This window comes from Myotis lucifugus, unplaced genomic scaffold, assembly GCF_000147115.1.
Source record: "Myotis lucifugus unplaced genomic scaffold, Myoluc2.0 scaffold_21, whole genome shotgun sequence".
NCBI lineage: Eukaryota > Metazoa > Chordata > Mammalia > Chiroptera > Vespertilionidae > Myotis > Myotis lucifugus.
The window spans coordinates 6,345,602-6,370,443 of record NW_005871069.1 but is presented as its reverse complement, the minus strand read 5'-3'; the positions used below and the strand labels follow the sequence as shown (position 1 = coordinate 6,370,443).

General features: G+C 51.1%; 1 protein-coding gene across 1 annotated transcript in view; it reads left to right on the top strand.

The window, feature by feature from the left end:
- Positions 1–24,842, top strand: part of SH3RF3 (SH3 domain containing ring finger 3) — a 91,582-nt gene that overhangs the window by 35,857 nt on the left and 30,883 nt on the right. Inside the window, exons 5-7 of the mRNA XM_023751376.1 lie at positions 13,682–13,758; positions 18,699–18,869; positions 20,853–21,100. Coding sequence (XP_023607144.1) covers positions 13,682–13,758; positions 18,699–18,869; positions 20,853–21,100 — 496 coding nt within the window. The remainder of the gene's footprint in view (positions 1–13,681; positions 13,759–18,698; positions 18,870–20,852; positions 21,101–24,842) is intronic.

The window sequence follows — 24,842 nt, the reverse complement described above, 5'->3', positions numbered from 1 at the left end:
AGCAGGGGGAGAATAAGAGAAGGGGAGACCTTATTTTCAGTTAACTACCCAGGGCTGCCAGGATGTCTGGTCCACAGGTCACCACCCTCAGTTTTCCCTGGGAGTTCTAAAAACGAGCAAGCAGGCCCATGGGTGCTAGCGGTCCGATGGCTCTGTAGTCTAGCTCTGCAGTCTGGCTCTACTTAGACAACCCCCAGAGCAGGAGGAAACCGATTTTTAAAAATCTGTTCCCACTTTGTTCCACTAGAATTAAGTGCTGTATTAGCTCATTTTAGAGGTGACTGGGACCTTAAGACACATTTCCTGTCCTTTTGATTGGAGGTGAAAGTTATGGCCAGGCTCCGGATTTTAATGAAGGTCATTACAAAGGGCAAGAGGTCAAGCAAAGCAGTTTTCACCCGTCACAATTTATTTCAGTTGTTGGGAGAAGTAAGGGGTGAGCTGAGCGGCCGGGAGTTAGGATGAACTTCCCCGTGCTATTTCCCACAGCCCCAGCGTGCTGTCCATGGTCGGGCTGCCCCAGAGACTAGCCCCTGGTTCTGCCACTGCTCCCATGCTGCCTTTCTGGTTGCTTTGTTGGTCTTGTGCATCACACTGGGATGCCCATCCCCTGGCCAACCTAGGGACGTACTCAGGGCTGCTAGGGCATGCCAAACACCAGGTCCTGCTGTGGCCACCGCCTCATGGACCCTCCTCCCCACCAGGCTGGATTTGCCCTGGGAGAGGGACCTAGTCCCGGAGTTCTGCGCTTGGGAGTCAGAAGTGGGCTCTGTGGTCACCAATCTGGAAAATCCAGACTCTGCAGGCCTGCCTTCCTCAGCAAACAGGCCTCCAAGTGCCAGGCTGGCATGATGAAGACGGACTCCAGGCCAGCAGAGCAGGAGCACCCGGGCTCCTCTGTGCCCAGGGGCATGGGTGATTTTGGCCCCTGTGAGATGACAAGGCTCACCTCGAACTCAGACCAGCCCTGTCTGCTCCTGAGCAGCACATCCAAGGCTTCCCGGCAACAAGGGGCAGAGGTTTTGTGAGACCTGGGTCGTGGGTTCCAGCAAGTTTTCTTCTGGAGCGCAGGGGTGTCTGTTGCGGGGTGGGCCACGCCTGTGTGCGCTCCCAGCCAGACTGGTGTGCGAGGCCTGGGGAAGTGGCTCAGCTGAGTCCCCCTAAAGACCCTATGTGCCTGTGGCCATAGATCAGAAAGGCTGCCCAACACAAGATGGTCCTGCTGCCATTTAACTGGCTTCATTCTGAAGCCCTGTGGAGGAACATGAACCAGATAAAAAGCAAATGCACCCATCCTCACAGCCACAAACACACAGCAGCAGTGTGGCTGAGCCGTGCCCCAAGCCACATGGACAAGGGAGCCCTTAGGTGGCTGAGATACAGATCCTCAATATCACTGATTCTTCTAGCTCTCTTTTGTGTTCCTTTAAAGTGGAAAGGGAGTGCTGGGGTTGTGGTTTCTATAGAAATGGCCCTAAAATGCAGTAGCTGTGACAGAATGCTGAGTCCTAGCAGCAGGCAGCGTGCCTCTGGGACACACCTCGGGCCTATGTGTGCTCCCTCCCTGCCTGGGCTTCTCCAGGCACAGCTCACCCTAGGGAAAACTAGAAGCTTTCATTCTTTTCATTCACCCAGAGGAAATGGAAGCGGATGGTGTGAGTGACAGCTCGCTCTGACAGCTCCCTCGGGCTTGTTCATCCCGCCCTGCCCCTGGCTCCAGGCTGGAGTGGTGGCAGAGGCCACCTAACCTTCCTTTGCTATAAAATGTTCAGGGCTGGCCTCTGGCCAGAGGAGTGGAAAGTGCCCGCCAGCCCCTGCAGAGAGCAGCGGGCACTCTGTGAAGGCTGGTCTGGGACCTGGCACAGGGCAGTGGAGGGCAGAGGCCCCTGCTCACTAGCTGTGTCACCTAGGAGAGTTGCCTGGTCGCTTCTGGAGTCTCAGTGTGCTCGTGTGCTAAGTGGAGCTGGCGCGGAGCCTCCTGGCTGGTTTGTTGTCAGACACAGGTGGCCTCTCCTCAGGGCGAGGTCAGTGCTATAGGTGGTGGTTCTTTCTGCTCCTCGGGGGGTCAGGGAATGAATCATGAGCCCCCAGGTGTCAGCTGTGACACCCAGGACGTCTCGTCTATCCAGTCATGGCTGTCTGCTCCCGGAGCCTCTCTCTGCTGTGGTGTCAGCTGAAGGTCTGGAAGGCTGGTGGTGGGTAAGGGTGGGTGGTGCCCAGCCTGCTCGCAGCCACAGCTCCTGTCACAGTCCTTTTCTAAACTATAGATATTTTACTATCTAATAGATTCACCTGGAGCGGTACCTCAAGTTCAATATGTCAGAGAATAGCTACAGTCCTATTTCCTCAAACCTGCTTCCCCTTCTTTATTCCATCTTCTCACAAATTCCTGAACCTAAGATCCTGCAAGTTCCAAACCCTATTCTCCCAGGCACCTCTGCCATCTAATCAGGGTCTGGGCTCTAACGCCAAAGCTCTTCTCCCATTATAATTGTCAGGATGAAGGAGGTCATGTGCTGTGACAAGCGATCCCAGACCCTAGTGGTTGGACAGGTGCACATCTGACTATTTAAACCTGCTCCCACATCCAGTTTTAAAAATCCAATTATTTGTTTATAACTGCCATTGGATCACATTAGGAAATGATTACTTACATTTTAGAATAGTTCTCCTCTAAACCAAATAAGAAACCAACCAGGTGACTAAAGTCATCACCAAACTGCCTGAGGAACCTTAATGGGTGCATGTAGGTCTGGAACACCCTATATCTGTCAGTGTGAGCCAGGTTATGCTGTGATAACAAGCAGCCACAAACCCTCAGAGGCTTACTTCTCACTTAGACTGCATGTCTATCACGGGCAGCTGAGGGCCTGCCTGCTCCACAGTGCCCTCTCCCTGGACATCAGCATACCTTCAGGCCAAGTCTGTCCTACTCCCTCTTTGGTAAATAAAATTTTCTTGGAACACAGCTGCACCTACTCACTTATACATTGTCTGTAGCTGTTTTTCAGGCCACAGCAGAGGTGCTGCTTAGTTGTGACAGATCATATGCCCCACAGAGCCTAAAATATTATATTCATTGTCTGGCCCTGTACAGAGGATGCATGCTGACCTCAGGTGGCAGTGAGGGGTGAGAAATGTGGCAGCCAGTGTAGTGGCTCCTAAAGACTTCTGCATGCAGGTGACCCGTGTCACTCCAGCTCACCTTTCAGTCGCCACAGCAAGTCCTCCAGCAGGTGCCCTTGAGGAGAACCCGGATGTTGGTGAACAGCCCCCTGTAGCACCATTCCCTGCAAAGCCTCTGTGTCTGTGTAAGTTTTCACTGCTTCACACAGAAGCCGGGAAACTGTCTGTAGACAGTGACTGCAGAAGAGCTGACACTTGCAGAGCGAGGCTCACATTTCTGTGCCAGTTGCCCTTGGCCTGCCCGGGCGGCGAGTGCGGGCTCTGTGGGATCGAGCACCCACATTTGGGAAAGGCTCCCCAGCCGGCCAGGCCAGGAACAGGCTCTGTCACCAGCCCTGTGAATTCCTCAGCTTCAGAGCCCAATGGCTTACAAATCAAGACCAGGAAAGTGCCCTGTGAAATCAGTGGGAGGGGAAGTGTTTGAGATTCAATAGGGAAAATATCAAGAGAAAGTTTCTCCATGTCTTCCCTGTGTCTGAGAAGTCAGTGAGGAGAGCTGGGCATGCTAGCTCCCAGGATGTGGTTAGGATGCTCCCCATGCTGCTGGGGAGCCTTTCCAGTGTGGGGGGCGCAGTGTCTGCCTCAGTGCAGCAGTCTGCGGGCCGGGCCTGGTAGGCCCCAGGACACACCGGTCCTGTCCACAGGAGGTCGTGCTGGGGACTGCCGAGGGACAGGCACCGGCCGCTCTCGCCTGCCCTGCAGCCCGCAGACTGCTGCTTGGTCCACAACCGGCGCTTAGTCTTAGCACTTTGAGAAAGTTGCAAATTTAATGCCATGTCTTATTAGGAGAAACAAACAAACAAGTGAATGTGGGATGAATAAAAACATCTCATCCTGAAGACCTTGTGCAGGAGACTTTTCTTCAAGCAGATCTGGGAATTGCTGTGCCCCTGTGACTTATGGGCCATGCCTCTGAGTGAGGGCAGGGAACGCTATGGCTGCCTGTGGCCTGGCTCTGCTATGGTCGGCTGCCAGGCTTTTTGTTCATGGTGTTCAGTGTCAACTGTGTTTCTTTTGCTGCTATGACAAGGCAGGAACCACATCCACAGGTTTCTGCCATCCCTGGCAGACAAGAGAAGGGTGCATCAGGAAGGTCCCTGGCACCCCCTTGGCACCTGGGGAGTGCGGGGAGTTCTGGTGTGCACATGCTGGTCCAGGAATGCAGGTGAGCTGCTGGTCCTTCCACCCCGCACCCTGACTATCCTCTGAAGTCTGGTGAGCCCTTTGTTAAGGGAGCAGCCAGTGGCGGACACAAAGAGAGGCTTGTCATGGACCCCGCCTTAGGACTCACCTGGACCACCAGCAGAGGGCGTAGCTCCATGCCATAGAGCATAGAAAGTGGGAAGCACTAAATAGGTCAGCACAAGGAGAAGCCATGGCAGTTCAGAGCCAGGAGGAAACAAGAAGAACAGAGGCAAGAGTGGGCCCCAAGGATCTGTGGGGCCAGCTCCCTGCTCCCCCACATCTCCTTAAAGGCTCTGTTCCTCAGGCACCGTATTTCTGGATGGACAGTGATGAGGAAGTTCAGAGCCTCGCCTGGTTCTCCTTTGGTCTCATCCCTTCCTCTCCTCCCAGGCCAGGCCCAGCCCCTTCCCAGAGCACACCTTGCCTCCTCTCTCCCAGCTGAGCCCTGTGCAGCCCCTTCCCCACCCCCAGGCAGCATCTGCAAGGGTTCCAGGTCAAGGATTTCTGGCAGCCTTCTCAAACTCATCTTCTCTCCTTCCTCTCTCATGAGCTCCCACATCCAGGCTGGTGTGTGTTTTGTGTGTGTGTGTTTTTAACATTTTTTAAATGTCAAAAAAACTTTTTTTTCAATTACAGTTGACATACAATATTATATTAGTTTTAGGTATACAGCAGAATGGTTAGACACATATAACTTACGAAATGATTTCCCCTAGAAGTCTAGTACCCATTTCATGCCATACATAGTTATTACAGTATTATTTGACTATATTCCCTATGCTGTATTTACATCACTGTAACTATTTTGTAGCTACCAATTTGTACTTTTAATACTTTTCTCTTTTTCACCCCTCTCATCTGGCAACCATCAATTTGTTCTTTGTATCTATGAATCTGTTTCTGTTTCGTTTGTTCATTTATTTTGTTCTTTAGATGCCACATAAAATTGAAGTCATATGGTATTTTTTTCTTTTTCTGTCTGACTTACTTCATTTAGCGAAATACCCTCTAGGTCCACTCGTATTGTTGCAGATAGAAAGATGTCATTCTTTTTTTATGGCCAAATAATGTTCCATTGTATATATGTACCACTTCATTATCCATTCGTCTATTGATGGGTACTTGGGTTGCTTCTGTATCTTGGCTATTATAAATATGCTGCAATGAACATAGAAATGCATACGTCTTTTCAAATTAGTGTTTTAGATTTCTTTGGGTAAATACCTAGAAATGGATTGCTGAGTTATATGGTAGTTCTATTTTTGATTTTTTGAGGCATCTCCATACTGTTCTCCACAATGGCTCCAGAGTCACGCTGTGAGCTAACGTGGAGAGCTTGCCAGGGCGGAGTGGGCAGTGGGCAGCATGCAAGGTGAATGTAGGCCTCCTCGCTGCCTCCGTCTTAGGTGGCCAGCCAGCTTTCCCAAGGGCTGAGAAAGAACTGTTATGTTGGCAGGAAGAAAGGCCCTCCCTGTCCCAGGACAGACCATCTGGTCAGGCTTCTTGGGCTCTGACCTCCAGGCCTCCAGGCCTGCCCGTCTTCACCCTCATGATGCCACCAGGCCTCTGCCCGCCGTTGTGCTGTCCTTTTGGAGCCAAGCGGAAGACTCGGGCCATAAAGTGTTTTCTTCTGAGTTTTTCTTTAGAAGCACGTTCATGAGACTCATTTGCATTCTGTATGGAGTGGTCGTGTGATGAGGAAAATAGGCTTATTTAACTGCTCTTTGGGGTGATGAGTTTTCTGAACTCATATTAAAAATTGAACTGAGGGTGAGTCCATTTCTTCTGGGGGTTTCTTCTCAGGGTCCCAGTCTGTGCCACTGGGTCAGGAAAGCAAGGTGAAGCCCCTTTCAGCCCACCAATCCAGACCCCTTTTTCCTCGTATTGACCCTAAGAGGAAAATAAAATCACCTGGTTCCCAACTACTGCTCAGGAGCCCCATTGGAGCTGCAGCACCCTGGCCAGTTGCTCAGTGGTTAGATAATCAGCTTCCCCCACTGAATGGTCAAGGGTTTGATTCCGGTCCAGGGTACATACCTGGGCAGGGTGCATGCAGGAGGCAACCAATCCATCCATCTCTCTCTCTCTCTCTCTCTCTCTCTCTCTCTCTCTCCCTCCTTTTCCTCTCCCTCTCTTCCATTCTCTCTAAAAATCAGTGGGGAAAATACATCCTCAGGTGAGGATTAACAACAACAACAAATATAGCAGCAGAGTCTTCAGCCTCTGGTAACAACCTGACAGTTTAGAATCAGGGGTCCGAGGCCACAGCACTGCAGCCAGGAACTGATGCTCATTTAAATCACCAAGGCTGGGGTATTCCAAAGAGGCAGGCAGGTCACTGTGAGAAGTGATGGCAGGGTTCTCACTGACTGCCGGACCAGGGCTGTGTGAGCCCTGCAGTCTCCCTGTCCTGCCTTCTGTTGGTGGGACAAGGAGGCCTGGAAGGCGAGCAGCTGCCCGGGCCCGGGGATCACTGGCCTGCCTGAGCTCTGCCTCCCGCCTGTGCATGTGCTTGCGGGGCAGTGGGCGCGGGGCACCGGGGGCAGCATTACTGGACTCCCAGACCTGCTTTCCCTCTGTTTGCGGGCACCATGGGAGTTTCATTTGATGAGGGCATCACCTCTGACCAGTGACCTGAGCAGCTGACCCCTTTTGCATGCTTGGCTTGTGTTAAATGCTTATGGGATGCTTTTTTTAAACATTAGGCCCAACAGGATTGCTGGAGTCATCCATTCTATGGGGTCAGTAGATCTGAGGACCAAGGCCCCAGCATCCCCGGGTTATTGGCTGGCTCCCCCACATCGGGGGAGTGCTCACCTGCCTGGGCTGAACCCCAGCGTGGTTCCATTATGGGGTCATCTGAAAAAGAAGACCATGTGACCCTGCCTATCACAGGCAAAAACCTTCTGTGCTGAACCAGAGGCTTAATTTCGTCTGCCCAGGCTGGGCTGGGCTTTGAGCCTAGTGATCTCAGAGACAGGAAGAACGTCTGTTTTGAGTCTGTGTTCCCAATTATTTTTATCTAAAAGCAGCTGGAGCCTGTTTGCCTTCCTTATTTTTATCCCCGCCTGATTTGCCTCCCTCCAAAGCTTCATCAACCCCTTAAGGCCCATTGAAAATCAAGGCAGTATTAGCGATGTGGTTCTTAGGAATGAACAGGCTCCAGTGTGGGGGCCTAGGGCCCAGGAAGCCCACCAGCGTGGCCAGAGCTGGAAGGGAAGGGCCACAGGAAGCCCTGGTGTTGCATTCAATCAGTCTGAAACCAGACTTCTCTTGTCCCGTGTGTCCTCGGAGTGATGCACTGGGGGGAAGAGCCTCCAGGCAGCCTGGTGCTGACTGGAAGCCTGTGCGTGCATCACGCTTCCAATTCCCAGTCACCTAAAGGAGAGCTGCGTTCGTTCTGGGACACCTGCCAGGAGTTAGCAGGGCCCTGCTGCCTCTCAGGAGGCCCCAGCGTCCCATCGGTTTCCTTCTGCTCAGCTGTCCCTGAGGGTACCCTGCACTCGCCACCACAGCAGCATTGCTCCTCACCTCATATCAGCAATAACAGAAATGAAGGTCTGACTCTCAGGCAGGTTCCTGTCTACTGCAGGAAGTCACACTCTGTTTCCCTCTGGGCTTTGTGCTGCACATGCAGGGGCAAGACAGGAACACACGCTCAGCCGGCGTCTGTTTTAGATATTCTCCATCTTGACCTTCAGGAAAAAAGTGTTTTCACAAGTGCGGCCTCTCTGCTCCTCCATTCCAGCTTTAGGTAAGAGTCTGCTGTGAAATCCCACACATTTGCTTGGTAGTATTTGTCATATCAAGTTTCAAACGAGGGCCAGGTTTCCAGCAACGCTGCCAGGATGCACTGCCCTGAGGCTGTCTCTAGGTGCAGCTCTCTTACCAGGCGCCTGGGCAGCCCTCCTTCCCTAGTCCTTCCTGACCCTCCAAACACTCTGCCATGTGGTGTGTTCTGTGTGCGGGTCACCCAGCAAAGTTGGCAGATGCTGGCAAAGATGGGTTCTTGAGCCTTAACACTGCACCGTCCACGGTCAGCCAGCCTCTCCCTCCACCTGACATACAGGTGTCAGTCTCCTCTGGCTGTCCTGGCCAAAGGCGTTATTGCCTCTTACTGAGTTACCACTCGGTGGCCCGAGCATTGGGAGTGGAGACCCACACAGGCTGCCTTTTGGTCACAGCAAGACTCAGAGCAGTCCCTGGTGCTCTGCGTGTGCAGGGCTGGGCAGGCTGTTTCAGTAGAGTTTATTTGGACAGAGTCATGGGGTTGAGGTTCCTCTGAGCCAGTCATCGTGTGTATCTGCTGTGCTTGGTGCCCAGGTAATGGCTTCCTCCTGTGCGCTGCCAGTAGTCACCTGGGCCAGTCCTCAGGGACACTCCGTGCTCTCCTCCTGTCTGCCCCTGGCATCCCCATAAAGATGGCACATGTGGGATCCAGGAAAACAAGGATCACCATCACCCAGAGCTTGGTCTTAAAACAGGTCTCAAATAACTTCACCTTATTATTCTTTTTATGACTTGGACAATGTATCAGAAAACCATTTTGCTTGTTGGTATTAAAATGATGAAAAATTTGAACACATAGATTTAAAAATAATTATCCCAACTTCCTTAAATACCAATGTTTATCATCTATAATAATAAAAGCATAATATGCTAATTAGACTGGACGAAGCTGGGGCTGCGAGGAAAGCCTGGGTCCCGGGTGCCTGCCAGCGGCCAGAGGGAAGCCCAGGTCCTGGTGCCAGAGGGAAGCCAGTGCTGGCAGCCGGGGGAAGGAAGGCCTACTCTTGCACAATGAATTTCGTGCATCAGGCCTCTAGTTTGGTATATAAATCTCCAGACCATTTTCCCCTGGAAATACATGCATCTTTTACAGAAATGAGGTAAGCCTACACACGCATTTCTCTAGCCACCTTTTCCATTTGAGGCACCTCACACAGCCCTCCATACCTCTTGGTGTGAATTCCCTTTACCTCACGGCTGTTTGCTGTGCATGGTGTCATCTGCCATCAAACCTTCTGGCATGGGACACTTGGTTGCTCCAAATTTTCTATATTATAAATAGAAATTGTTTGCAGATTTTAGGGTTCATTGTTAGCAAGAATTGCCAGCCCCAGTGAGTGTCTGCACCCCCACATTGAAGGGCTTCTCTGGCCTTCATCTCTCCTGACCTTCCACAGCATTCAGCATGGTTGTCAACAGCTTCCTGGGAAACTGTTGCTCCCCTGAACCCAGAAACACCAGTGCTTCTTGCTTGTTTTCTGTCCCCTTTGCCAGCTCTCCTGCCACGTTGGTGGTCCACAGGCTATCCTCTCCTCACCCCACTTTCCATCAGACCATTTCATCCACCTCCTACCCTGGCTTCAGTAATAATAGCAGCATTTATTGAGGGCTTAAATTAAATTATCTCACTTAATGTTCCAACTAACATAGAAGACAGGAGCCTTTATGACCCTATTTTCTCATCTCTCAGGCATATCTACCTGTCCTTTATTAATTTTCAAAATTTGGGGAACCATTGGCTCACATATTTTGCCTGATTTTTCAATTGCTTTAGTTGGGAGGGTAAGTTCCGTCCGTGCTGCCGCATAGTTGAGGGCAGCAGTCCTGACTCCTACTTAAACCTGAGAGGTGGAGGCTCTGTGTCCAAGGTCACACAGACACGAGCTCACATACTTGAGCGCTAAGAACTTAACTGGCGGGCTGCATTGCTATGTAGACAAGCTACATGCCAGTGATCCCCAAACCTCCACCTGCAGTCCTGTCCCCTCTGCTCAGCTGGCATTGCTTCGTCCTCACGTCACCATCTCCAAGCATGTCAGTCTCCACACGTCCAACTCTGATGGCTCCCAGATCTCACACTCCCTATCTCTGCACATGACACCCCCATCTGGCCAGCTACCAAGGCCAGAAACTCCGCTCATCATCCTCCCTTGTGCCCTTCAGCTCATGACTCCACTAGTCCTGTTGGGAGAGGCGGGAGTATGGACTCCCAAATATCTGACCCCAGAACGTGAATGTGTTACTCTACTAGGCAAAAAGGGCAAGGAACCTGAGATGGAAGATTATGCTGGATTACCCAGTGGCCCCAATGTAATCACAAGGTCTTTATAAGAGGAAGACAAGAGGTTTGGAGTCAGAGAGAAGATGACGTGATGGAAGCAGAGGTCAGAGAGAGAGATTTGAAGGTGATACGTTGCTGGCTTTCAAGATGGAGGCAGAGGCCACCAGCTGAGGAGGGATTGGGGGGAGCGGGTGGCTATAGAGGCTGAAAGAGACCAGGCATGGATTTTGCCTGAGAACCTTCAGAGGGCACAGTCCTGCCAACCTTTGTGTTGGGACTTCTGACTTTCAGAACTGTCAGATAGTGTATCTGTGTTGTTTTCAGTCACTTAGTGTGTCATGACCTGTTACAGCAGCCATGAGAAACTCATGCAGACGACGTGGTGAGTAGGCACGTGGCCTCCAGCCTCCGACTGCCCGAGTTCCAGCCCAGCCATGGCCATATATTGGCATGAATGTGAGCCATTCACCTAACTTCTCTGTGCCTCAGATCCTCATTTTATAAAATGCTGATAAAAAACAAACAAACACCCACTTTATAGGCTTATTTGAATATTAAATGCATTATTCCAGAAGAAATGCTGGTGAGCTCTGGATGGGGGAGTGGTCTTTATTATTTTTGCTGTAATTGTTCTTACCCACCACCTCCTATACATGCCAGACCTCCTCCATCCCCATGCCCTTGACCCAGACCTGACCTTCCTCATGCTTCCTGAGGGGTCCCCCTGTGAGGCATGGGTCTGACTCCGTCTCAGTCTTTCTCCTGCCAGCCTTCCAGGGCATCTCTGCCCTCAAGGTGAAGACCAGAACCCTCCCAGAAGGCCTCACACAGACAGACTCTGGGCACTTTCCCTCACCACTCACTTTTCCTTTCTTTCAGTTTCTTCAAACTTGCTGAGCTTGCCTTTGCCAGCCCTTGCTGGACAGACTACTCTGCTCCTCCTTCACCATCCGACCCTCACCACCTCACCTAACGGGCCCACTCCCTGCTCACAGAAGCCCTCCCTGGCCACACCCTCAGGTGAGGTCCCAGTTGTATATCCCTGTGGCCCTGCACTACTGGGACCCCCATGTCTATAATGACATGTCCAGTGCTTGTCATCCCCCGTGCAAGCCCACAATGGGCATAGAGCCAGTCCTGACAATCGGTGGTCAGCAGACGTCAGTGAGGACCTAGATCATGCTTCATGTAGGCAGAACAACCCTACAACTCAATTGACTGTCACACTACTTTCTTGCTTGTATGCAGAGCCGAGGGGGGAGGGAACATTTCTCATCAGCTCACTGACCAGGTCTGACTTTGCTCAGCTGACGAGTGGCACACGGGGTGCTCCTAGGCCTCGGCTATCACCTCCAGCATGGAGCCATCTGCCCGTGTCTGAGTGAGTGAGAGAGTGAGTGAAGGGCCCTGACATCCTGCCCACACCTTTCTCCAGGGACCATCCAAGAAGGGACAGCTGTGGGGAAACCAGCACTAGGGATACTTGTCCATACCCCAGGGGAGGGGGGAGGAAGGGCCTGGAACCAGTGCCCACCCCAGCCTGCAGCCTGTGGAGGAGGTCCCTGGCCAGCTGTGGTGAACTCCTCCAGCATCTTGAAGGAAAACATTCCCAAGCTTTGATGGTGAATGCCTTCTGGTCTGTCTCCCCTCCTAGGCTCAGCAGGTGTGATGAGCAGACAGAAGTCCCCCACATCTGTCAGCAGAGGAATGTCCCCCACCTTTAGCCCATTCCCACACGGCACCCCAGGAAACAGCATCTTGCATCAGCCACAGGGATGCTTGGGGAGGGGCTGCCTCTGGGAAGCAATCTCTCACAGGTGCTGGAGCTTGGAGTGGGAAGTCCTTTGAAACTTCACGGTGTCTTGGAGAAATGAGGGAAGTTACGCTTCTGTATTGCATGCTCTCATTCTGCCAGGCACTTTGTTGTTTAAACAAGAAGGAATAGAATTTCTAACTTCTTAGAGGTTGTAGATGTGCTGTGGTTTCCGGCACCTTTCATGATCCCTGGTGGAGGAGGGAAGTTGACCACCCAGGAGGGATTGGAAGGTTGCCTTAGCACATGTAGCTCATCAGCTAAGCAAGGGCAGTGAATAGAGTTTTACTAGTTCCCTGGGGCTGCTGTAACAGTACCACAAACTGGGTGGCTTAATAACAGTTCTGGAAGCCAGAAGTCCAAAATCAAGGTGTTGGTGGGCAGGATTGGTTGCTTCTGGAGGCTGAGGGAGAATCCATCCCAGACCTCTCTCCCAGCATCTGGTGGCTGCCAGCAATCCTTGGTGTTCCTGAGCTTATAGATGCATCTCTCCAGTCTCTGCCTTGTTCTTCAAGAGGCTTTCCTTCCTCTCAGGTCTCTGTGTCCTCCTTTTCTCTCTCTCATGAAGACACTTGTCATTGGATTTAGGGCCCACTCTATTCAAGAGTAATCTCATTTTAAGATCCTTACCTATATCTACAAAGACCTTTATTCCAATAGGGCCACCTTCACAGCCACTAGGGGCTATAACTTGGACATATCTTTTGGGGGACACAATTCAGTTCATTGTGGCTGGGTCTACAGGGGCCTCTGTGCAGGAATCGCCTCAGCGAGATTATGCACAGACCAGATCTCTCTGCTGGCCCTTAACCACTTCCCTCAGCCGGCTAGCATGCACCTGATTGTAAGGAACTATCTAGAAGCAGACGTCCCTCCAGTCATCTCCTTGCACAATAAACCCTGAAGCTTTAAGTCCCTCAGGGCTGCGGTGGGAGATGCTAGGCTCTGTCAGTCCTGTTGCCCTACAACCTGCCCTCTGTCCACAGCCAAAGGACCAGCTTTCTGTAGAGATTACTCTTCAGTTCCTGGGAATGCAATTTTTCAATGAGCGCAGGCTTTATAGCATGAAAGGTTTTGTCTGGATTTTCTTTTTACAAACACAAGAATAATTCATTCAAGCTCTAAGAATAAAGATGCACTTCCTGAAACTGCCTTCTTCCATATTCAGCACAGAGTGGTGCTGATGGACCCAGATGCAGTCACAGAAAGGGGTTCTGAGCAGCTGCTCCAGGAGGGCTCTGGAGAGCTGCCGTGGGCCCGTCATTGGGCGCCAAGCTCTCCCCAGGTTATGGGAAAAAAAGTCATTAACAACCCAGGCAAGTAGACCCTGAGGGGAGGACAGATGCTTCATGATGCCATGCGACATTGTCTTTCTCCTTCCTGGGCAGGGCCGCCTGTCAGCTCACTCTCTTCTTGTCTGTTTACAGGACTCCTCCTCTGCCGGATCCAGCCCAGCGGCTGACCCGCAGGACATGGCTCCCAAAGGGCAGCTGCCTCTCAATGTGTGAGCTGCTGTTTGTGTTTTGGGGTCCCATGCCCTCAGCATCTCCATCTCACCTGCTGGCGTGGAAATGTATGGTTTCTGTGGGGGTCTCATGTGTTACTAGTTGGTCAGTTTATTTTATTTATTTATTTATTAAATATTTTAATTGATTTTAGAGAGAGAGGAAGGGAGAGGGATAGAGAGATAGAAATATCAATGAGAGAGAAACATTTATCACCTGCCTCACACATGCCCCCTACTGGGGATCAAGCCTACAACTCAGGCATGTGCCCTGACCAGCAATCAAACTGTGACCTCCTGGTTCATGGGTCAACACTCAACCACTGAGCCACACCAGCTGCCCACTAGCTGGTCAGTTTTAATTATGTGCATCTAATAATAGTACTGACAGGAAAGTGCAGAAAAGTTTAGCAGGTTTTTAAATGTTATTGTCCCTAGGACATTTATTATGAGCAGAGGGCATAATCAAAATATTTGATGATACAGGCACTGGCCAATCAGGAGAGGACCAACCATAGCAAAGAGAACACCTCACAGGCCCATGAGAAGGTGTGGGCTGCGGGTCGGAGTGGGAGGATGCTGGCGCAGTGGGAGGTCGTGGGGTCTTTATGGTGGCTAGTTACTAGCTGCTCAGAGTAGCTCAGCATCTTAGTAGCTGTCACTGCCATACCCATGCACAGAAGCTGTGTGTCACAGCCAAATACACCCTGATGAGTCACTGCTGGAAGTGACATGCTTGTCTTGCTTAGAACCTACTCTTGTTAAATTACAGTTCTTAAAAGATACGTGCAGTATAAAAACTCCCCACTTAAATAGCGTTCTGAAGAATTAGACTGCCTTCTACTCCTTTGTTTGCAATGAGCCAGTTACCTGAATGAATGTTCTATGGTGGAGAGTAAGAATTTGGTCAATAATTGGGGAAGGAAAAGGTTCACAGATACTACGCAGTCAGAAGGACACTTGGAATCTGTGTTGGTGCAGAACAGAATGTATTTCAAGCAAAATGCCTCTTGAAAAAGCAACTTGCCAAGCTCCAGAAGGTTTCCTAGAAGTAGCTTAAATACCTGGTACATGTGTCCCTGCCTTCCTCGGCCTAGTGGAAGCGTTTGCCTTACGTGGGGACAGGTAGGGAATCATGAACATCCTCCGTTTATTTGCCCACAGTGCTGTGAGTCGGTTATTATCATCCAGGTAAACAAAAGGAGATTGAGGCTTACCTATATTTAACCTGGCTTCCCGAGGGGAGCATCGATTAGTACACTGCCTTCTAGATGTCTTTAGGCTGAAACCCACGTTTTCACCAACACTGGACAGAAGGTGCTGTCTTCTGACTGGGTCTCCTGGGTAAGCTCCAATGGCTTCCACTCAGACCTGGGCCGAGGAGGCACATGGGAAAGGATGGTGGTGATGGTCTTGCTCTTCTAACATTGGATTTCCTTTCCCTGAGAAAATAGATCTTCATCCACAGGAGACCCTTGGGCCCTCGTGGACTTTCCCAAATGAGAGGCAGGACACGGTGAACTCTTGCAGAACAAGGCCCAGGTGTTCCACTTTTTGGGTCTCAAATGAATGCCCAGCACACAGGCTTTTAACAGATGTTTTCTTGTTCAATGAGAGCCACAGCCTTACCCCTCCTCGGTGCAGAGGACTCCCGATGTTGGCCCAAAGTCCCCAACTCTGCATCAAACCAGCCACCCAAGAAGGCTGCTCTGTCTTTGAGACCCAACAGGTAGCACAGTTCCAAGAATGTCACTCCCAGGTGTGTGAGTACATTTTGGAGGCCCCACCACGCACAGACCTCCCATACCTTGCAGGCTTTTCAATTTTGTGTGGAGATTGAAAGACTTCTTTTCCCACCCCACTCTGCCATTGGGGACCCCATCCCTCTGCTCTCTCCTTCTCTGTCTCCTCCCAGAGCATGGCTGTCCGTGTCTGGGTTGATTTTCATTTGGGTAACAGAAGGAAGACTTCCATGTCAAATACTGTCCTTGAAAGGATGATAAGCATTTTGGCAGAGATGTGTCTGCTAGTCACAGTGGTCATCTGAGTAGCAGAGGAACCATGGCCAGCAATGCTTGAGACTGGTTCATTGTGTGCTTCCCATTGCTGTTTGTACCAAGTGCCAAGCACCATGGCAAGTAATATCTCATACGTTACAGCACTATGCACAATCCACTTTGAGAACATGACCTTTGAAATCACAGTCTTTATTTTATTACTAGGGAGAAAATGATCCAATGACCTCATTGGTTTATCAGATTAACCTGATCACTCATCTATCCTTTTTAGCTCTAAGAAGTTAGTGGTCCGTGCATGCCGGTGGCAGGCATGTAGGGTGGGAATGTGGTTGTTCTCTGTCTGTCCTTCCCAAAACAGTAGCAGTAGTCATGTTCAAAGATGGTCTGAGGTTGTGCATGAGAGGGCCGCCTGCACAGAGACAAGGGTGGCAGTGAGCATGCTACTGTGAGCCAGGGGTCTGTGACACACACCGGCCAGGCTATCAGAAGGTCTGTGACAGAATGACTCCAGTCATCCTCGTCCATGCAGGGTTTGCCTTCTGCAGGTCAAGTCACATGCTCTGAAGTGTGAGCCCATATAATTGAAAGGCCTGATCGCTCAGGTCAGCCAAAGGTCGAAGAGTGTTCTTACCCCCTTCTTCTAGCATATAAAAGTTCCCATGGACACTGATTGTCTAAGGCTTTGGTTGTCTTAAAACACAAGGGGGGCCCTGACCAGTTTGACTCAGTAGATAGAGCGTCGGGCTGTGGACTGAAGGGTCCCAGGTTCGATTCCGGTCAAGGGCATGTACCTTGGTTGTGGGCACATTCCCAGTAGGGAGTGTGCAGGAGGCAGCTGATCGATGTTTCTCTCTCATCGATGTTTCTAACTCTCTATCCCTCTCCCCTCCTCTCTGTAAAAAATCAATAAAATATATTTAAAGAAAACACACAAACCCACAAAGAGGGATCTCAGTTTGCTTACCCAGTGCAGGAGGTAGCTGCTCATCTCTCCCGTGACACACTGAGGCCTGCAGGAGCCCACACCCTCCCTTCTCACTGCCTGGCATTGGGAGGCCACTCAAAGTCCACTCCCTGGCCCGGGCTTGTCTGCTCTTCATCTGCCTGCCTTGTAGGGCTTCCTGGGGCATAAATATCTGGTCCTGGAGGCCACACTTCGGGTAGGAGCAGCCCTTATAAATAGGCCACCACTTGGGCTGTGAGTGAATCTTACCTCCACTTCTCCATGGGTTTCTCAGATGAGGGGAGTGAAGGACCTGTGGGGACAGGAAGAGGTCGCCAAACCGCCTTCTAATGTTTACACAGTCTGTGATGGTGGGAACCATGCCTCACATGGGACGGGATCGCTTCTACCCAGATCCGTAACACAGGGCTGGCTCTGCACCTCGGGCTGCAGGGGGCTTGACCACTGTGAGCTCAGTACATTAAGACCCAGTAACGTAAGTCCCTGCTCTGTGGTGAGGCGCCAGGGGGGTGACCCCACAATCCAGCCTCCTCTGACAGCACCCAGCTTGTGGGAAGCTCCTGCAGCAGCACGGTACCTGCCCTCCTGCACCCTGTTATGCTGATCAACTTCAGGGAGAGAGCAGAACCAGGCCCTGGCCGGGAGGGAGTGAAGAATGCACAGGGGAAGGGCAGAAAGTCACCCTGAACAGAGTGGGAGCCTGTGGGCAGAGTGTGGGCACTTGTGAAGGTGCCAGCAGGGCCAACTGACAGAAAGCCAGCGTGGGGGCCTATAGGTGCCGGTGGGTCCTCAGCAGCACTAGTGCTAAGTCGGGTTTCCTGCCGCGTGTGGAGAACTGCCCTGCATTGGGGGAGGACTGCCGCTGGGAGTCAGGCCTGTGAGGGAGCCAGCGCTGAGCTGTACTTGGGGGAAGCGCAGCTGATCCTCAGGGGAATCTGGAGCCCAGATGGCACCTCAGCTTCCCCAACCACAGAGAGCCCTGTGGGCTTCAGGCAGCCCTTGGGAGGGGCAACGTCGAGTGAATCTGTGTCTGCAGGAAACTGCCTCACAGTTGTATCAGCTCACAACTAACCATTCTTCACACCCCAAGCAGCAAAGCACCTGCAGCATTTCCCAGTCCTCAGAGTGCCCTGGGAGGCTGGGTCAGGTCACTAGGTCTATTACAGAGGGCCTTGCTGTGGCTCTTGGCAGCTTGGAGGCCCACTTTCTGGGCCCTAAGTGGGAATTTCCACCACTAAGTTTGTTCTTTCCTTGTCTTCAAATAAACTTACTTTAAAAAAAAGTAAAATTTAAATAATTAGTTGTGGTACAAATATTGCAAGGAAGAATGTAACCAAGAATTCCCTACCTAGGCTGCCTTTTCTCTACTCAGGGCCTCGAGGCCTCTGCCAGCTCAGATCGATGGTAAGGCCAGGCCAGAGACTAAACAAGGAAAACCCATTCCAGCTTGTTCTCTTGCTCCCTGTTTTTCCTAAAGATTTCTCTTGCCCAGAGCACCAAGTTATAGACAGTGTAGAAAATAGTAAACAAACGAACAAAAACAGGGGGGCCCCTAAGACCTGGCCCCAGATCTACTTCTGACACCCCAGGGCCTCTCACGGCTCAAGGAGCCTCACTGAGGTGTCAGGTCGGAAAGGTGCTCCTGGCTGCACACTTGCTTGGGTAGGCGCAGGGCTGGGCATGACCATGGGCTCTAGGATCAGGGCAGAGCTCTGCCCCTCCCCTGCCAGTGCCTCCCTGGACCTGGCAGTGCTGGGAATGCCTCTCCCCCAGCCCCTCATTGCTTTACTGGGAAGAGCAGGTCACATGCTGTGTGTGCCAGTCCCCAGAGGCATCAGCTACTCTTAAGTTGGGTTCACCCACAGAAGAGCTCACATGTGACTCAGGGGACAATGCAGTGGCTCTATGCCCGCCCTGCCTGCCACTACTGATCCTGGCCCTGCTTCTTCTGCCTGCAGGTACCTGGCACTCTACACCTACAAGCCCCAGAAGAGTGACGAGCTGGAGCTGCGCAAGGGCGAGATGTACTGCGTCCTGGAGAAGTGTCAGGACGGCTGGTTCAAGGGCACGTCCCTGAGGTCTGGGCTCTCTGGGGTGTTCCCAGGAAACTATGTGACTCCTGCTTCCAGGTGAGGTCGTAGTCGCTGCCTGGGAGAGGAGGGAGGATCCCCCCTCCCATTTCCCTGCAGCTGTCATCACTGGGCCACCCCAAAACACAGTTCAGAAGGCAGCCAGGAAGCCCCTGCCTGTGGGCTCAGAGTCCCCTTGAACAAGGGTTCTAGGTAGCAAGCATTTCCCCTTCCGAATTAGGTTTGCTTGTCTTTTCCGAAACAGACACTGGCTGCCCAGGGAGAGGGTGGGAGCAGAATGAGCTGCAGTCAGGGCAGTAGCAGTAAGTGGAGGCAGAGTCACCAAGGAGGGCGAGATCTCACAGGTTTGGGTGTGGGTGTGGATGTGGGGAGGGAGGTTCCTGTGCACAGTGCTAGAGTATAGCAGGCACATGTGCTGTCACATGGACCTGCTCTACATAAAACACGCATACATGCATATGTGCAAAGGAAAAGTGACGTACTCCCCAAAGTCAGCAATTGTTATTAACTGGTAGCATTATAGATAAAAGTGTTTTTTTCCTTGTGCTTTCCTGTGTCTTACAAAATGTCTGTTATATTATTTTTTAAAAATATATTTTATTGATTTTTTTACAGAGAGGAAGGGAGAGGGATAGAGAGTTAGAAACATCGATCAGAGAGAAACATCGATCAGCTGCCTCCTGCACACTCCCTACTGGGTATGTGCCTGCAACCAAGGTACATGCCCTTGACTGGAATTGAACCTGGGACCCTTGAGTCCGCAGGCCGACGCTCTATCCACTGAGCCAAACTGGTTAGGGCATGTTATATTATTTTTATTAAAACAGAGCAATTTTAAAAATTCGCTGAAAATGTTATCCAGAGTTGTCTGAGAATTTCCCATTGAGATGAGGGCACTGCTTGATCTTCAGTCTGTCTCGCTCAGGGAAGACCTTTACCGGTTCAGAGTTGCGTCAACATCCAGGGCACATAAGAAAACTGGAGACGTGGCCCTTGGTTTTGGCTGGCCAGCTGACAGGTTCATGCTGGAAGTGAATTTCAAGGCAGCTCTACAACTAGTGAGTGAAGGTGCTGCCCAGTCCCTGGACAGTTGGGTCCTTCCCTAGGAGGCTTTCCCCAGAGCTGTTCTGCAGAAACCTGACTCAATTACCATTTGAAGTCAGACCCAATGGTACCAAGCCACCTGGAGAGGGGCCTCTGACCTGGCCCGGAGCCACGCCCGGCAGAGCCTGTTCTCTCCCAGGTGTGGCTTCTGGTGTCTCATGACTGAGATCCCAAGAAGACAAAGGGGAGTTTACTGAGCTCTTGGACAAATGGAAGATATTCCAGTCCCCTGAAACTAAACACCTTGCAAAACCCGCCTCCACTGTATTCTGCACCCCACAGCACAAATATGCAAAGTGTGCAAGTGTGAACAGCCCGTCTTCCAAGTTGCTGTTTTCCATTGGTTTTTCTTCATCTGGAAACCGTGGGCTGAAAGGGCATCTATTTTCTGGTAAGAAGCTGCAAGTTCCCTGACATCTCTCAGTGGGACATGGTCTGTCAGTGGGACATGGTCTGTTGGTGCCCTTCCCAGAGGCCGGCAGAGGGAGTAGGTCCTGCCACTGCTTCCCCCCAGGTGCCAGATGTGTCCAAGCCTCGTGGGATGTGACTGAGCCATCGCTCTTTCTGGAGGTGTTTGGGGACACAGCTGTTTGTTAGAATGAGTCAAAACAGTAGCTCTGGTACAAAATATTTTATTGGTTGGAATAATGCCTCTGTTTTTCAGGGTTCGTTTGCTACTTCTTGAATATTCACAGAGAGTTAGCCCCCATGAAGATTTACAGAGGGCGCCCTCTCAGCTGGAGCTCTGGGCATTGTTTGCCTACAAGGGTTATCTTGGCTTTGTTTTAGGGTTCTCTCCTGGCCTGCGTGGCTTTCATCTCAGAAAGGCCAGTGTGTAAGAGCAGGCCTTTACCAATGGCCCACGTGGGGTGGTTTTGTCTGCACTGTCACTTGAGTTCATTCTCTTTTTTTCCTCAGGGCTCCCTTAGGAGGGGCTGGGCCACCTGGGAATAATGTGGTTGGAGGGTCTCCACTGGCCAAAGGGATGGCCACAAGCATCCACCCAGGCGGTGGGAGCCTGAGCAGCCCTGCCACCGCCGCGAGAGCAGCCCTCCCCCTCGCCACACCCCAGGCCCAGCACCAGGCAGCCTCTCCCCCCGTGGGCAGTTGTCTGTGGCACTCAGCTCCCCCAGCGGCTAGCCAGGCCCGGAGCACTGTCCCCACAGGTATGTACTAGTCTTTCGGGGCCTCACTCTCTGGGAAATTTGTCAAGGGGCTGGGGTCTCGGGTACACAAATCGTAGACACATTCTGGCCTAGATCTCAATCAGTTCACAGCGGGAATGGCTTGTTGTAATCATTGACCCTGCTGCTCTCCAGGAGATATGACTTACCCTGTCCTGGAAACTGAAACTGATGAGCAATTTATATATTTGGCTGCAGCAGGAGGACCGAGTGCACTAATAAGATTAACAGCCTCAATGGTACCAAGCCACCTGGTACCACCTGCAATTAAATTAAATTGCAATTAAATTAAGTTTAATTAAATAATTAGATTTAATTAAATTAAGTTTGAAATTTAAAACATGTGAAAGTAAACATCACCAGTTAAGCAGTGTGGCTAGGTGGGCTCTGGCTCTGTGGGGAGGCTCTGTTGGGGGCACCTGTGATGGGGCAGGGAGAGTGGGAAAGGCTTCTCTAAAGAGTCTATCCCAGAATGAGCAGCAGAGTGACACTCAGGTAGGAACAGAGAAGGGTGCCATTTGAAGCAGGAGGAAAGGAACATCGAATAGAAGTGGGAGAAAGCAGTCTTCTTCAACCAGCAGCAAGAAATTCAGTAAAGACCGAGCTGATGGAGGCCTGGCTGAAGGCGTGACCTGGGAGTCGGCAGACCTATTTTGAATGCTGGGGCTGCCGTGACCCCACTCTCTTACGCTGAAAGACGCACTTACCTCCACAAACACTGTGAAGGCATTGACATGGCATATACAGTACGTACGCAGTACACTGCAGCTGTTTTATTGTTCTGTTAGAGAATAAGAATATTATTGGAGTACTAGATGCATGAGAGTAAGAAGTAAACATAAGAGTTACCACAGGATCAGGGGGGGTTGAATTCTCTCTTGAAGGCAGTGAGGACCCACCATGAGACTAGTGAATATCAGCAGGAAGAGCAGGGAGAAGAGGTGGTGTGGGCAGTCCGAGGCCTGGAGCCAGGAGAAAGGGGCTGGAGCCAGGAGAAAGGGGTCGCTGTGCCAGGTGAGGTGCCGAGGGCCTGGATCCAATGAGTGGAACTGGGACAAGATAATAAGCTGTTCAGGAGGCAGAGTGGGTGTGACTTGGAGATGCTCTGGGTGGAAGTGCTCAGGGGAGCGAGGAACCAAGCCCAGTTCTCAGCTGGCACCAGTGGACTGGGGGGATGACAATGGCATCCCCTGACCTAGAAAAGACCAGAACGGGACTTGTTGATAGAGGAAGATAATGACATGTGGCTTTGGGAGATGCAGTGGGTGCTAGTCACACTGTGGCCCACTGGTTGATTTGGAACTGCCTCCCTAAAGGAGACTTCCATCCCATGTACGAGTCCTGCCTGCCATGGTAGGAGGCAGCCCCTGCTCCCTCAGCCGCCTGTCAGGCCAGGTGCAGACACTCACCTGGACTCTATGTGTGTCCTCCACTCAGATGCCAGGAATGTGAGATGCCGCGTGGATCCCTTTGGGGATGCAGGAGATGGTGAAAACATCCTGGCTTTTCAGGGGCCGCAGGTGGACTTGCAGTGCACAGTTCCCGATCACCAGTGGGTGCAGGGTGGACTTCGGATGCCTGTGTCTGGCATGCTGGGTGGTGTCTGTGTCCAGCAGTCGTGGGATCTGGCCCAGGGAAGCCTCATGGAGGGGTTGGGCACTTCCCTGGCTGGAGAGCCTCCGAGACTGGCCCTGCAGTCCCTGTGAGTGCCTAGCAGTCCTTCATATGTAACTGAATTCTGTGTCTGGCAGCTCTGGCCGCCGGGGGCCTGGGAAGAACTGGCTGTCTATGTACTGAAGGAGTTCGGCAATCGCATCGTCTGATGCCAGACCTCCTAGCCCCAGCTGCTACCTCTGATCAGCTATGCTCCTGGCCTGGCTTAAGTTCATCTGACGCTGCTGAGTGGGCGCCTCCAGCTGAGGACACGGCCCTTTTAGTAGCCAAGTGATGGAGTGAACCCACAGCAGAGCTTCTTGACTGGGGCTCTACCCCAAAAATACCCATCTCCTTGGCCCTTGGAGGACCTGGGCAGGACCTGGGGCACCTAAAGTCTCAGACCAGGTCCCTTCAGGTCCCACTCCCCCATACAGATGTTTCTGTGTGCACCACCACAGCCCTGCTTCTCACTGAGAGTGCACACCCAGCACAGCAGCCCTGGGTTCTCTGCACAAAATGCCAGTATAATGGCCTTTCTCTGCCATGGCTTGCTCACAACTTCCCAATTCAAAGAAAAAAAAATGAGACCTGCTGGTCATTTCTCCCTCTGCAGAATAACAAGCTGAATCCAAAGGAATTGGCATGGCCAGGGCAGGACAACATTGTATCTCAGCCATCCATCACCATAGTAACTACCCTGGTGGGACAAGCATTCTCTTCCATCAGTTTAATTCTAGAGATGGGAAGAGTGGCGCACAGGGTGTAAAATAGTTTGCCAATTGCATTCCAAACCTAATACTTGTCCACACACTATTGCTGTCACAGCCAGGTTAAAGAAAGGCTCCTACTGCGTCTTATCAGTAAATTAAATGCCACTGAGTTCTCACAGCATTTTCCACTTTACTCTGCATTTTGCAAGAGAGAGAACAAAAAACTGTTGACAGTACAAGTAATGTATTGCCAGGGCTGCAATTACCCATCTCAGTAGACCCCGACCTAGGCGGTTGAGAGGCATTTCATTAGTGCACTCATCTCGAGCCAAAGTCAGGGAGTTTGACAAAAGCATCAAATATGATTTGTTCTACTTAACTAATGTAACTCCTTTTTTAAAGGGCAGCTCTCCCCATTAAGTATAGTGTCCACATAGCCTCATATCAGTGCTTAGTAGGGGCAAGAGCCCTTTGCAGCCATATATTCATCAGCAAACAGTACTGAAAGAGAACTCTGTACACACCAGGCTCTGCTGGGGTCTGGAAATGCAGAGAAGAACCAGATGGACCCTTTTTCCACCCCTGATTAGGGATAAGGGCAAGGGAACTTTCAGTAGATTTTGAAAACCACTTGGATGGAGGGTATTAAGAAAGCGTGGAGAGACAGTGTACTCAGACTGGGAGGAGAGTAGGAGAGGGATGGAAGAGGTTTATGGAAAGTTTTCAAGAGGAGGTAACACTGCCTTGAATTAAAGCAGAGAGGACATTGGGGCAGAGGGACTGGCGAGGGCACAGGCATGATGATGAGGAAGACCAGTCCCTGCTGTGGTAGCCTCACGGAGTTGATGTGACTGACAAAAAGTATGGAAGGAGAACAATAGTAACTCTCTCTCTACTGAAGCAAAATTTGCTTTTCGATCCCAAAGATGAGTAGATGAGCATGCAGTGGTGGATGAGGTGATAGTGGAGCTAGCACAGGACTGATGCCTTTGAGAACTAAAACCAGGTCCGGGGGAAGAACAAGGAATGCAGGAGGGTATGTACCTGCCTTGTGGTAACACTGAAAAGGTGTGCAGGGGCAGACCATGAGGTTCTTTTAGGCTATGTCAAGGAATTTCAGTTTTTATCCTAAGGGCAAAGGAGCATATTAAAGGGTTTTCAGTAATAGATATAATCATATTTTTTATCTAAAAGTTAAAGTAAGACTTTTCTCAATTTTAGTTATTTATTTTATATTTTATTAAAGTTGAGATACAATATTATATTTTTTTCAGGAGTACAACATAGTGATTTGACATTTATATCCTATACTAGAGGCTCAGTGCATGAAATTCATGCAGGGGGGGGTGGGGGGGGAG